The 15,301-nt window shown below is 35.0% G+C and overlaps 1 protein-coding gene across 1 annotated transcript; it reads right to left on the bottom strand.

Moving 5' to 3' along the window:
• Nucleotides 1–573: 573 nt before the first annotated feature.
• LOC141707945 (chloroplastic import inner membrane translocase subunit TIM22-2-like) lies at nucleotides 574–14,202 on the bottom strand. Its single transcript, XM_074511398.1, has 5 exons — nucleotides 13,935–14,202; nucleotides 2,468–2,532; nucleotides 2,238–2,310; nucleotides 2,104–2,157; nucleotides 574–905 (listed from the first exon to the last, which is right to left on the bottom strand). The coding sequence occupies exons 1-5, from the start codon at nucleotides 14,137–14,139 to the stop codon at nucleotides 691–693; spliced, it is 612 nt and encodes a 203-aa protein (XP_074367499.1). The 5' UTR covers nucleotides 14,140–14,202; the 3' UTR covers nucleotides 574–690.
• Between the last annotated feature and the right edge of the window lie 1,099 nt (nucleotides 14,203–15,301).

Genomic DNA, 15,301 nt, shown 5'->3' with positions numbered 1-15,301 from the left:
TAAAAGAAATCAACTAAACAATTAAAATTTTGAATCATTATTCAAACAACCCACTAAATAGTTGATCTCTTTTTAAGTTCTAAGATATCAAAACGATGAACAGCAGATTCCTCTTTTACATAACATTACTCCCATCACAAGTGATCAAGACCTCAGATGAACATCTTATCTATATACTGATCTTATTATGAACATCACAGCTCCAATCTATTCTTACCTATGCATATGCAATATGCTAAGACTCCTCTAGGATTAGGAAAAGAACACATTATACACTCTTGCCATAGGCATATCTCCTGGAATCCATTTTCGGCGGGTAAACAGCGCCATTAATCTCAGAACTGGTATTGGCGTCGATTTTAAATCAAAACTGGGATTTTTGACTTAAATCTCTTTAGCTTGTAGTTGGTATGTTTTGTTGGTTCTAGACTTCTAAACTCCAACAAAACTGATGTAAAACTTGTGCCAAATTTTTTTAATGTAAGCGATATCAGCCGAACATTACTGCTTATTACATCCCCCATCAGCCAATTTCCTCAATCTACAAACTAAACAAACACTGACAAATTATGATAATCCAAATAAGCCTTTCTTATCATATAGCTCGTTGGAATTTCGGAAGCAAAAGAACATTACTACAATTATACAGAAGAGCTTAGCCATGCAACATCATCTAGAAGATCTACAAGTTTAGCGTGACTTTAACGAGTTTACCAATAAAGAAAAAGATTCCTTAAGTTCATTTGGAAGAGGAATTGACAAAGGAGGAATTGCACCATAATGACTAGCTTTGCCCATCAAGGAAGATGTATGCGCCAAAGCTGGTTGCTGCTTATTAAGGCCTTCAATAACGAAGGAAAATACCCCGAAGGTGAGGCAGCTTTGAAGAAGAGCTTGAGGTGCACCTGTAATGAAAAAAACATTTTAGGAAAGAAAACTGTAATGAACATGGAAATGCATAGCTAAGACAATCTCCAACCCATTACATCAAGATGGTGTAAAATTATAGGTATAAGAACATCCACTTTTCCTACTTTATGATAAACTAATTTTTATAATATTAAATTTCACCAAACTGCACAAGAGACGTAAGCAAAAACAAAATCAGGAACCATACTCAGACCCAGACCTACACACACACACACACATCATTTAAGTACAAAATTTAACTGAGTGCAACTAGGGGTGGCAAATTGTGGGTTTCAATGTAAAAAATATGAACTTGGTTTGTTTTTGGATCCAAAACCACATTTACTGAAATAAAGGTTTGTTTTTGGTTTGGATTAGATTATATGATTTCACTATCTTCACTACTCCATTTTAGTATAACGAAGTGCTACGGTTACACATTACAGATACTTTTGGTTTACATGAAATTGTAATATTATCCTCGTTCGAGCAAAAAGCTAATAAGTATTAATTATTTAAATTTAGATAATAGGTATAAAGGCAAATAGATGCAAGTTCAAGTGTATAACCCCTTACAAAAATGGTGTTGGCATATCATCCCTTTGCATTAGGCAAGTCAGAATGGACGCTAGACCAAAACACCCTTCCAGGACTTCCTCTACTTGTACAAATTATAAAAATAACTTTAATATATTCAAATATATATTTTGTAACTCATATCTTCTCAGCCACCTATCCTTTCCAATTTCAGATTATGTAACCGCCACTCTTTTCAAACTGATATAAAGCATTAACTGCATACCAAACCATACATGGTTATCACATTTTCAAAGCCATATTTGTGAGGGAAATGTTTGATCAAAATCTAAACCATATTTGTGAGGTGTGACCAAAATTTGGTCTCGCTTGCTTTGGATTCATATGGTTTTTGGTCCATTTTGCCACCCCTACTTGCAACTTTCAATCTGACCACTGAATTCGACATCTGTGCACTTCTATTCAGAGATTGTAAAACTAAAAAAGCATGTACAAAATCATCAAATTTGGAAGAAATTTAATTTTAATTAGAAAGCACATCGCTATCACAGAAGAGTGGTTAAAGAGATGATTAAAAGATCTGTATGACAAACACCTTCGTTTTTTAGCAAGTGATATAGAAACTCAAAGACGAACGGCTTTTAACATTATAGATACCTGGTAAACTCATAGCAACACCAGTGCAACATCCTGCTACACCTGCATTAATAACTGCACCCCAAAAAGATACAGATTGTATAAATATTTGAAGCAGTCATGAAAGTACACAGCATTTAAATTGAATGCTTTACCATCATCTTTCCCTCTCAATCTCTTTAAAAAGCACGCAACCAAGCTGTGAACTCCAGATAAAATTGCGAAAGTCTGGCACAGGCAGAAGTTAGCAAGGCAAAGAAATTGCAAAAAAAAACTAGATTCCAATTTCCAACAAATACCACGCTGTTCTAGCCTCTAGGGATCATTAAAGTGTAATATTAGATGTATGATATACCCAAAACAATTGGTATATAAATTGCCATACCTTAGCAGATGATCCTGCCTCTGAAAATGCCCCTTTAAATCCTTTCTTTCTAATGAAGCCAGAACCTTGTACAAGAAAACAACTACTGACATCAGCACCATCACATGGATAGACATGAAATAATCAAATTACTCATATGCTTAATTAAACATAAAGCTCGCAATTAACATCCAGCTTTTTGGCTGGCTTCGTTTGTTGCACTCCCGGTAAAACCAATCATACAGTGCAAGTGTGTAAACAATTGTTCGTAAAAATGTCTATGCTGAACTACTTGAGGAATCTTATAATGGGAATGTAAAAGCGTTCGGACCGCAGAGTATGATTATTTCACTCAAAACACATATTAGTTGCTTTAAGAAGCTACACTGATGGCTTAAAAGAGCTACAAGTCTCACCTTGAATTACAATCTCAGACTAACGGACGCAGAAGGGGCAGGTTTAAGTTTTTGCTTAAATAATATAAATATGGACTCACTTATACAATTCAAGTAGGGTAATTGAGTCGTAGCTGCTATCATATCCCCCAATAACAGACATAAAGCAGGGAAGTTCATACTTGAGAAAAAAACTAATTTCATATCTGTTTTAGATTCTTGACATGTCGCTGTTATGAATTAAGTATGTATATGATATGCACTCAAACAATAGTAAATGGAATGATTAGTGAAATATCAAGGCACTTAATTAATAACTGAATGAAATTAGGGTTACAGGTTGCCCCAATTCGAGGTGAGGCGGCCTCCCAAGCAAAATAAGACTCACAGATTACTGTCAATGCATAACCTCACACAACCCTATCTTTTTCTATTTATAGCCCCCACTATTGACTGCTTTTCTTTCTTTATTTTAACTCTTTATCATTATTTTTCTCAGCCAACTTTCCTTTTCCTATTCTGCCCTTCCTTTGATAAGTCAGAACTGGTGTTGACCCATGTGAATTCCTTGCATTACCCCGGGTCCAAAGAGCCACCTTGTCCTTAAAGTGGAAGTCAGGGAACATCCCCTGCATCTGATCATAACTCTCCCAAGTAGCTTCCCACTCTGGTAATCCTGTCCATTACATTAGTACTTCAACCTTGTGGTTACCGGCATCGGTATTTCTTACACCAAGTAGTGCTGCTGGTTGAACCACACCAAGTCTGCTGTCAATTGCGGAGGTAGTGTTGGGGAGGATGATTCTAACCCCACCGCTTTCTTTAACTGCGAAACGTGAAACACAGGGTGTATGTGGGATGTAGGAGGTAACTCCAAACGATACGCCACCTTGCCAATTTTTTCTGTGATTGCAAATGGCCCGTAGAATCTAACTGCCAGCTTCTCCCATCGTCTTTGAGCCAATGACTTTTGCCTGTACGGTTGGGGTTTTAGATATACCAGCTCGCCCACCTGAAACTCCACTTCTCTACGCCCTATATCAGCATACTTCTTCATATGTTGCTGTGCCCTGATCAGATTTGCTTTTGCATCATCCAATATAGTATCCCTCTCAAGTAATTGTTCTTCTAACGTGGCTACGGCTGTGCTCCCTTTCTCAAACCTCAGTAAAGGCGGAGGTTCGCAACCATAGACGAATTTGAATGGCGAGCAGTTAATTGACACCTGAAATAAGGTATTGTACCAGAACTCCAACCAAGGTAACCATTTTGCCCATGAACGCAGCTGGCCATTGATAAAGCACCTCAAAAAAGTTTCCACAACTTTATTTACCACCTCCATTTCGGACTGAGGGTGGTTTGCCGTGCTTCGATGTAAAGCTGAACCTTGAGTCCTGAATAATTCTTTCCAGAACAAGCTAAGGAACACTCTATCCCTGTAAGATACAATGCTTGCTGGAAATCCATGGTGGCGTAGCACTTCACGAATGAACACTTCAGCTACGGTCGGGGCAGTAAATGGATGTCGAATTCCAATAAAATGGCCATATTTGGAGAGAGGATCAACTACCACCAACACTGTATCCACCCCATTTGAATGTGGCAGTCCTTCAACAAAATCTAACGAGATATCCTCCCAGATTTGATTAGGGATGGCTAATGGCTGTAACAGCTTAGCTGGAGTCAAGGATGATGTTTTATTTTGTTGACACACCGTGCACGCCTCACACCTGAACATATTGCTGAACTCGTTTACGCATCCCCGGCCAATACCACTCTCGGGCCACTCTTTGATATGTTTTAAAATCACCTGAATGCTCTCCTGTACCTGTATCATGATATTCTTGTAAGAGTTTGGTCACTATAGTTGAATTTGGAGGAATCACGAGTCACCCCTTGTACTTGAGAATCCCTTAGTCTATACAGTAGCCTTTCACGGTCACACCAGCCTCAATATCCTTCATCATTTGTGTAATGAAATGATCCTGTTTAATTTGAGGCAATATATCCTCCCATTGCACACCACAACCAGTAATTATATTCGACAGCTCAATTGAACCCACAAATTCCCTTGATAAAGCACCAGCAATCTTATTAGAGGCCCCTGGTTTATATTAAATGTCAAATGTGATCCATTAATTTCCCCACCCACAGTTGGTAATCCATGCCAATCTCCCTTTGCTCAAACAAGAATCTTAGGCTTTGTTGATCAATCCGCACGATAAATTTGCGCCCCATTAGATAATGTCTCCACTTCTGCACGGCAAACACTATTGCCATCAATTCTTTCTCGTAAATGGATTTTACACGAGATCTTGGGCCCAAAAGTTTACTGTAATAGGCCCAAAACCCGATGCGTCCCCGATGCGTCCGTTTCTACCACAAAAGTTTTCTCGAAGTCTAGTAATGCTAATATAGGGGCTGGTATCATTACTTGCTTTAATGAATTAAAAGCTTCCGTTTCCGTCCACCTATATTGGTCCTTCTTTAACTGATCTGTCAAAGGGGCTGCGATTTTGGCATAATTGTAAACGAATTTTTTGTAGTAACCTGTAAGCCCAAGAAACCACGCAACTCATTCACCGTACGAGGTATGAGCCAGTCAATCATGGCCTTTACCTTAGACATGTCAACTGAAACCCCTGCTTTTGAGATTACATGCCCTAAATATGCCACTTCTTGTTTACCGAATTCACACTTCTTTTTATTCACAAATAACTGATGATCTCGTAACAATTGCAGGACTTATTGAACCTGTTTGACATGCTCCTCCACACCGCCACTGCTATACCAGTATATCGTCGAAAAATACCAGCACAAATTTACGGAGATACGGCCGAAAAAATTCATTAATAGTGGCCTGATATGTGGCTGGCCCATTAGTAAGTCCAAAGGGAAGGACCAAGAATTCGTAGGGCCCTCGTGCGTTCTAAACGTTGTTTTTGGCACGTCCCCTTCCTTCATTCGCACTTGGTGATATCCTGATTTTAAGTCCAGTTTGGTGAATATGGTGGCCCCTTTTAATTCATCAAGTAGTTCATCGATTACTGAGATGGGGTACTTGTCCGGGATAGTGACTTTATTAAGGGCTCGGTAGTGCACGCAGAATCGCTACGACCCGTCTTTTTTCTTGACAAGACCGGACTCGAAAAAGGACTTGTAGATAATTGGATGATCTTTGCTGCTAACATGTCCTTAATCAACTTTTCAATCTCTCCTTTTTGCATGTGAGGATCGCGGTATGGCCTTACATTGACTGGATTCGTTCCTTCTTTTAGTATAATCGCATGATCATGATTCCGTTTAGGGGGTAAGCCCCTGGGAAACTCGAACACTGATTTATATTGCTCTAACAGCTGTGATAAACATGGGGGAACTTCATGCTCTTCTTGTTTTGCTACTGTTCCCACTTTTGGTGCTTGCAGGAAATTAAACTCTACCAAATATCCTCCCCTTTTCTTTCTTAGGTTTCGGAGCATAGCTTTTAAAGAAATCCCACTCCTGCCCAACGATGGATCACCCCTTAAAGTCACCACCTCATTCCCCAACTGAAAACGCAAGGTCCTCGTCTTCCAGTTTGTTGTTGTGGTGCCTAGCTTCTCCAGCCACTGTATTCCCATGATTACATCCGAGTTTCCCAATTCCAAGGGTAAGAAATTTTCTACAATCATTATGCCGTGCAACTCCAGCACCACAAACTTGCATAATCCTTCTCCCACTACTGAATCTCCTATCCCTAACGATACTCCAAACTCTTTAGACGGTGATACGGGAATGCCTAAATTATTCACTGCCTTTTTTGATATGAAGTTATGCGTGGCCCCGGGGTCCACCACAACAATTACCTACTAACCACCTATACATCCTAACAGCTTCATAGTGCGAGGACATGTTATCCCCAAGACAGAGTTAAGAGATATTTCTGGTTGAGGGGAATATGGTTGTACCTCGATGATCTCCTCAGTTAGAATGTGAACTGTGAGGACTTAACTCAGGCTCCTCTTCTCCTTCGCAAGTGACTAGCATGCTGAGCTCTCAACGTTTGCAACGATGTCCCAAGGACCATTTGTCATCGCATCGGTAGCATAACCCTTTCTCCCTTTTGCTCTGTAATTCTGCATCAGTGAGTCTCCGCACTTCTCCTCCCGATTTAGCACCTGATTTAGCACTCGATAATCCTCCTGTAAATCCAGATTGTTGTGCTGGTGAATAATTTCGAGGAGACGACGACTTGTAGAATAATTGGAAACACTTCCCCTCTATGAGTAGGTTGTTGAAGGCTGATATGAGCTTTTGTTTCCAGTAAACCCCCTGATTTTTGCTCCCACTTTCGGGGTGCCCCCACTCTCATTTTATCCTCCACCATTAGTGCTAAATCCATTGCATTATCCAGACTTTTTGGCCCAAGTAGTCGCACCTCTACTTTGATTTCTTCTTTTAATCCATTCAGGAATTGACCCTTTGCAATCTCCTCCGGTACTCATTTTAAGGGAGCTAATAATTCGATGAATTTCCTCCTATAATCCACTACACTTTCACTCTGCTTATGACCCGGCCATTGTTCGTGTAAGGTGCCTGTAGCTGTTGACCTGAACTGTCTCCTAACCATGGTCTTCATCTCTTCCCAATTCTGAACTGGCCGCCATTGAAACCATAACAATGCATCTCCTTCTAATGTTACGTCAGTTGCTTCTAGTTTATCATCTTCTGTTAAGTGGTTAAAATTGTGGTACCGTTCCGCTCTCAAAATCCACCCATCTAGGTTGTTTCCATCAAAGCCTGGCATGTCCAGTTTCTTAAATCTCCAATTCGCTCCTCCTGTAATCGGATGCCCCAAACTCACTCCTCTGCCCGGACCTCCACCTGAGCCCCTTCCTGTATGGCTACTTTCACCAAACAACACCCCTTTCCCTTGGTTACTATTTTCTCCTAACATCATCTCCACTGAACGACCCATACTTGTTCCACTTACATTCATAATCATCTCCGATTGTTTGCCTTGACCCTTATTTTGCTCAATTAAGTCATGAATAGCAGTTCTTACCTCTCCCTGGAACTTTATTTGATCATCCTTAATCAATAAATCAATGATTCTTGGTGCTCTCTTGATCTACTGATTCTCCCTTCCAAACGGATGGTCGTCTCTTCGATTTGTCTCTCCTATTTTTTAAACATCTCATCAAAGCTATTCACAAATCTATTAGTCAAGACATCTCCATCGCAGCTACAACTGCTTTCACCTCTGCCGAAACCTCTTCAATCACCGTACTCCTTATGGTGGCATGGACAGATGTGATTTGATCTTCATGAGTTGAAGTTGAAGGTGGTCCCGTGATCTCAACAGCTCTGGTACCACTTTGTTATGAATTAAGTGAAATTTTGTATGATATGCACTCAAACAATAGGAAATGGAATGATTACTGAAATATCCAGGCACTTAATTAATAACAGAATAAAATTAGGTTTTGCCCCAATTCGAGGTGAGGCGGCCTCCCAAGCAAAATAAGACTCACAGATTACTGTCAATGCATTACCCCACACAACCCTATCTTTTTCTATTTATACCCCCCACTATGACTGCTTTTCTTTCTTTATTTTTAACTCTTTATCATTATTTTTCTCAGCCAACTTTCCTTTTCCCATTCTTCCCTTCCTTTGTTAAGTCAAAACTGGTGTTGACCCATGTGAATTCCTTGCAGTCTCTCCACATCCTTAATGGAATACCAAGATATTATCAAATAAAAGTATAGTTGACAATTTAAGAACGGGAAAGCACTTTATTTACCATATTAAAAAGTATAACATAATGTTATGAATCCCATGTGGTTTATATTAGACAGAAGCAATAAGTTTCGAAATAATTTATTTTAGTGATAACCAATAACGAAGTCTATTTTGACGTGTACATCTCCTATGGCAACTCAAACGAAAACTCCAATATATAATTTGAATCTAGAAAGTCCTTAAAAACCTCCACAAGCTAACATATTCCTAGCCACAAAATAGAAGAGACCTTATACCTCCATATAGTTGTCAACCAATCTCGGTCCGATGTAAAAGGTTAAGTTGCTTTTAATTCTATTAGTAATTTCCACTACTTAATAAAGCCATATAGGCCATTCTCGTGTTCTAATATAGACACCTAGTATCGGAAGAAATGAAAAGTAGACAAAACCTAAATGAGAGAGATAAATAATGCTCCCATCAAAACTACAATTAGGTCATTTAACAAGACATTGGTGAATTAATTTTATGATAAGAGTTAAAATATAGAACAAGAGATCTATAGTTTGAGATGCTATATTCTGCTTATTCATTAGTTAACGAACTCTAGACAAGTTCAAATGATGCACACAACAAAGATACAATCGTAACGTGTGTGTGAAGATCATCACTAACATCACAATTGTAAGAATCAGAACCTAGGGCCATGTTTGTTTTATGGGATTATAATCCCGAGATAATAATCCGGGGATAGCTAATCCCATGAAAATTAGTCCTATCCTATGGGTAAAATAATCCTATCCTATGTTTGTTTGGAAGGATTAAGTGTAGGATTGAACTATAATCCTTTAAAATTTTATCCTATGTTTGTTTTGAGGGATAGTCTTTGGGATTGGAATATAGTTCTTTAAATTATCCAATCCTATGTTTGTTTTACATGAGATTACAATGAGAGGATTATAATCCTTTAGAAAATGACTTATAAGAGTGGATAAAGCAATACCTCCTCCCACCAAGTATTATAGGGGATTATAGTCATATCCTCTACTTCAACAAAACAAACATGGGATAGGATAATGATAATTTAAAGGATTATAATCCTTAGATAACTCTTCAATAATTTTTTACAAATCAAATATGGGATTGGAAAATTTAAAGGATTACAATTCTATCCTCTACTTAATACCATGAAACAAACATGAACCTAGTTTATAAAATCATGTGATTCAAAATTAAAGAGTAATGTAACTTCGACTAATCCTTTGGGTAGTTCCTCAAGAAAAATATGTAAGCACCGTAAATCTGTAATATGATAACCTGCATGCTCATCAGAAAGCTAATATACACTTCCCTCAATATGTTCGAAAACATATATTTCCAACCCTGCTAATATAACATATAGGTTTTGCAAACAAAGATATGGTCTGAATATGGAAGAAAGATGTCATATTTGTGTTTAAACTCGTTAATTTTTCAGTGAATATTTAAAAGTAATTACATCAAAGACAAACCAAGTTACAAATACCTTAAAAAAATTAAGTCTCGAAAGTCAATTATGATTGCAAAATAGTATTTACCTGAAATTTGAAAGTAGATGGGTAATGAACTATGTCGTATAAAGTCCATGTTTAGATAATACCGATATATTAAGTTTAAGCCTGTGTGTAAAAGAGTATCTATCTATAACATAGAAATGATAACAACACTAGAACATGGCCGGTAAATAATACTAAGAAATTGTGAAGATTTGATAAAGACAAAGAATAAAGATGCTTACGAAGAAATTGTTCAATAGAAGAATTTCATTAATATTTCATGCTCTAATAACGAATAAACAATAAAATATTTAAGGTTGTAGTAGCAATGAAGCCGTTGTCTGAGTATCAAGAAGATTCTTGTGTACCCACAATGATTATGATCATTGTTGAAGCAAGATAGGTTGGTTCAAGGGGGTTAAGTGTCGGATCTCAACATATGTTAGGCACTTGTGAACAAGACTTGTATACTATGTGTCATCAAAAAAGAAAAGATTATCACCAAAGTTGTGGCTTGTAGTATATAAGGCTGAAAATATTCCTAGTCAAAACAAAAGAATTTTTTTTAATGACAATATAGGTGTAAGGGTACGTAATAGAAGTTCGAAGACCAGAAGAAATTAAAACTATAGTCGAGAGAAATGTCAAACTAGTCCAGGATTTGAACAAGTCCCAAAGTATGGGTGTCAAAGGGCAATTTGATCCCATTTCATTTCTATTCCCAAATAGAAATGAAAATTAGTAGTAAACTTAGCGTGTACTAGGTTATTTATAATAAGCCCACTAATGTTTACTCATAGTCAATTAGGTTATTTTGTTATGAACAGATTGAATGTTTATTAACGAGTAATAAAATGAAACATAAGAAGGAACTTCTATTTATGTATTTTATTAATTTATATACATTTAGTATGGTTGTAAAAGTGTATTTATCGGTGTTTTTATATGTGGGGGCTAGTAGTAAATTCAGTATGTACTCAGTTATTTATAATAAGCCCCCTTATGCTGGCTCATAGTCAATTAGGTTATTTTGTTATGATTTATATTCCCTACACACGTATTGTGATCGGTAGATATTAATACATTACGATACACTTGGTTAATATATACGGTGATTATTTTATCAATATTGATTTCAGTCTCGGCAGAAAAATATTGTAACCACAATAAGATGATTACATTCCTTAAATATTATTGCCCCATGCTAATCAGGAAGCTAATATCCATTTCCTAAATATTATTGCAAAACATATATTATCAACCCTTTCAACATAACAAGATAGGTTTTGTAAAAGAAGATATAGTTTGAAGATGGAGCAAAACCTCAATCTGGTCCGAAGATGAAAGAAAGGCTTCATATATGTGTTTAAATTTTAAACCCAATATCTATTTCTAATATCGGTAAAGGTTTAGGAGTGATTACATTAGAAACAAAGTATGTTACAAAATATATTAAAAAATTGAAGTACTGAAAGTTAATTCTGATTGCAAATGTTAACTACCAGAAAATCAAAAGCAAGAATAGGTATTGAACTTTGTTGTTAAGTACTGATACAACAAGACTCTTTATGGAATTGTTGTTAAAATTGTTGTGCCATTGAAAAAAGTCGAAGAGTGGTGAGATAAATGCAGTTGGTGAGATTTGATTATCTTCCAGGAAAGCATATTTTTACAAAAAGTTCCTGATCTGTTTTCTCTAAAAACGGCTGCTTTTCAAAAGTGAATTTTCTGATGTTAATTCATCTAAGTTATCTCTTTAGTGTTTCAGTTCATAGATTCATTTTTATAAAACTTTCCTGCACTATTTACCTGAATGTGCATCCATAATGTAGTTACTATTGATTAGATTATCCCCTAAATTGATCCTTTGTAACCAAATGTGGATATCGGGATTAAAATGATCCAAGGAGCAAACAAAAATGAGCTCAAAACCCCTTCATTTGAAAAAAAGGAGTAATTATTCAATCCCCCACATACCGAACAAACATTTAAGAACCAATATATAAAACTTGTAATTATTTTAAGAGTAAAACGCAAAACGTGTACCTGAATTTTAACAAAAATACGAAGTGTGTACCTGATTTTAAGAAAATACAATTTGTGTACTCCAAATTTGAAAAATACTGCAGTTTGTGTATTTCCTTTAGTTGCCTGCTAACACAGTGAGGGCAAATTTGGAAAAAGAAAAATGTAACATGATTGTGTCTAAATCGACCACATACGAATTAATAAGGTTCAATTACACATGAAAATAAATTCAATTTAGTACTATATAGTATATATTTACATACACTAATGAATAAACAATATATAGTTACAAGACCAAATTTGGATTTAGTAGATGAACGAATGTATTACACTTATATAATGGAAACATTATAAACAAATTTAGTATCTTAATTTAATTAAATAACTACATATAATAGGCAAACAATACTAAAAATAAAAAAAAAGAATTATTTAGAACATATATTTATGCAACATAAAGCTTAGAAAATTATATAGTGAGCTAATAGTAAATAATTTAAAATAAACGAAGACAATTACAAGTAAATGAATTAATTCAAAACAAATTAAAACACATGTATAATTACAAAGTTTGAGCAAATTAAAACATATTATATGTTAATAAAAGGCATATTTGGCTCCTTGCATACCTATAAGCCCCAAAACAACTTATTAACCAGTGTAGTAAGTAATTTTTTAATTTATTTTGATATTTTACTTTTTATTAATTTTATTTTCAAAATATAAGTTTTTAACCTATTAATCGAAAGGATTATATAACCTATTAATATTAATCTTCTTATAACTTTTAAGTCACTTATTTATTTTAAATCACAACTTATTTATTTTAAAAATTTCTAAACCAGCATAAAATATCAAAAAGGGTCCGCATCTTATATTGACATAAGTGACAAGGCCAGCTAAGGACTTAAGGTGCATATAAATTATGAAATATTATAAAATTTTCAAATTTGTACTCAAAATAAATATTAAATGTTACATGTCATGACCGGACTCGCTATTAATTAATTAATAATAATGGACACCTTGCATTCACATAATTCAATCAATTAAAACATTTTAAATTGCCAAGTCATCAATGTCATATCATTTAGGACAAAAATTTAATATCCAATTTGATATCTCTAGCACTACTCATAAATTCTAACCCATTAAATTATAGCTTTGGAAGTGGTTGACTTTTCTAATCATCAAATTTTGACTTAGACTCTTTTAAAAATTATACTTTTATAAAACTATAAAATAACTTTCAAAATAAATTAAATACAATATATGATAAGACATCAGATATAAATTTCAGTCAACCAATTTTACATGCCAACACATACACTATAAAACTAGAAAGATTACCATATACGTGCAAAAGTTAGAGGTTAGAAGTGTGAAGTTTGAACACTCAGAGTTTATTGAATTTTAGTACTTTGCCTTATTTATTGACGGGCAACTAAAGGCAGTAACTGAAAATATACAAAATGCTGTGTTTTTGGAATTCTAGGTACGCAAATCGCATTTCCGAAAGGTCAAGTACACACTCTGCAGAAAAGGTAAACATTAGGTACAGGTTATGCATTTTACTCTTATTTTAACAAACATTTTGTTAAAATAAGGGAATTGATAAATCAGCTCCATCTATGATTTTTGACTTGTAAATAACACCAACCACCCATAATATACACAAAACAAATGAAGGAGAAATCATGGGTAGGTAGTTCTGTGATAGTAAACTTAGGAAGTTATTTATCAATTACTTACAATAAACAACAAATATATAAAATTGAATTAGAACGAGAGAGAGAGAGAGAGGACCTAGACCAAAAATAGAGCCCATAAAAGCACCGCCAGCGGCATCGCCAGCAGAGCGAAAGACACAAACAAGAGGAGACGTGGACAAGTTGTTGAGCGCCAATGTTTTTGTATCAATAATAATACTTGACTTTGGAGGAGGGTTACAGCTTTCATTTTCCGGCTCTGAATCGGAGGTCGGAGAACCTACCGGCGCCGAACAACTCATCTCCCGTAACTTATCCACCCAAAATTAATACCACAAATGTTACAATATAGTCCAATTTCAAAGTGCTCAACTACACTTCAAATTAATAAAAAATACTCCCACCCTTTCAATTGTTTACGTTTACATTGTTTACGTTTTTTAGAGAGGGTCGGACACGTATTTTAAGGTGTATATAATATATAGTTATGTAATTTTTATTATAATTTTGTTTTTCTGAATACTTAAAACATTCAACTTTTATTCAAAAAAAGAAAATTATAAAAATAAGTTACATAACTATATTTTTTATGTACTTTAAAATGCGTACCGGACACTTATTCAGAAATGTAAACAATTGGAAGGGACTAATACTTTTTCTGGCCCAAATTAAAATTGTGCAATTTTAAATTTTAAAGAAGATATGTTTCTTTAAAAGAATTAGAAATATCTTTTGCTCTCTCAAATTATGGGTAAAACAAATCAATCACATTCTCATTTTGGAACCAAAGGATACTCTCCTCGGAAAATTCAAAGTGAAAATTTACATGTGTTCAAATAAAATGATAAAATATAGTTTTTTTCATCGAATTTAGCATATGACATGGACGAAATATATCAGATTACTAATATAATATTTTTCACTGTGATTTCAACTACAAGTTATGATTTTGAACACGTGTTTTCAAATATAAAATATCTTAGGATTTTTTTAAAAAAAAAACACCAATTATGGTATTTTTTCCAAAATTATGATTTTTCTGAAAGTTAATTACAAGAATACGTTACTTTTAATTTTATTTTCAAAAAAATGATCTATAACTTGACAACCTATTATGCAATTACCATTTGCAACTCTTTATGTAATTTCGATTTTATTTTATATAAAGTTAATTTTAGAGTTGATTTTAGTTGAATATATGTTGCATTTTTTAAATTAATTTCTGTTACCCAATGCAACCATGTAACTAATCAAATTTTACTTTACAAATTATTTATGTGCAACTTTAAAAGTAATTGAAGTAATTAAAATAGGTGAATGCAACTTTTTGCTTCCTGCATTTCATCAAACACTTTACCTGCACAAGTTAAACTTAAACAAACCAGAATCACCTTTTAAACCGGTATCCAACATAATTAACCTAAGAAACCCTTTCTAAACCAACATTCAAAAAAATCTTGGGTT

This window comes from Apium graveolens, chromosome 2 (assembly GCF_009905375.1).
Source record: "Apium graveolens cultivar Ventura chromosome 2, ASM990537v1, whole genome shotgun sequence".
Classification (NCBI taxonomy): domain Eukaryota; kingdom Viridiplantae; phylum Streptophyta; class Magnoliopsida; order Apiales; family Apiaceae; genus Apium; species Apium graveolens.
The sequence above is the reverse complement of the archived record's forward strand: the minus strand, read 5'-3'. Positions and strand labels throughout refer to the sequence as shown.

Coding starts and splice junctions, on each gene's coding strand:
- LOC141707945 (XM_074511398.1), bottom strand. CDS start 14,139: ATGAGTTGTTCGGCGCCGGTAGGTTCTCCGACCTCCGATTCAGAGCCG. Junction 2,533..13,934: donor GGGCTCTATTTTTGGTCTAG/GTCCTCTCTCTC, acceptor TTCTTGTACAAG/GTTCTGGCTTCATTAGAAAG. Junction 2,158..2,237: donor ATTGAGAGGGAAAGATGATG/GTAAAGCATTCA, acceptor TTTGGGGTGCAG/TTATTAATGCAGGTGTAGCA.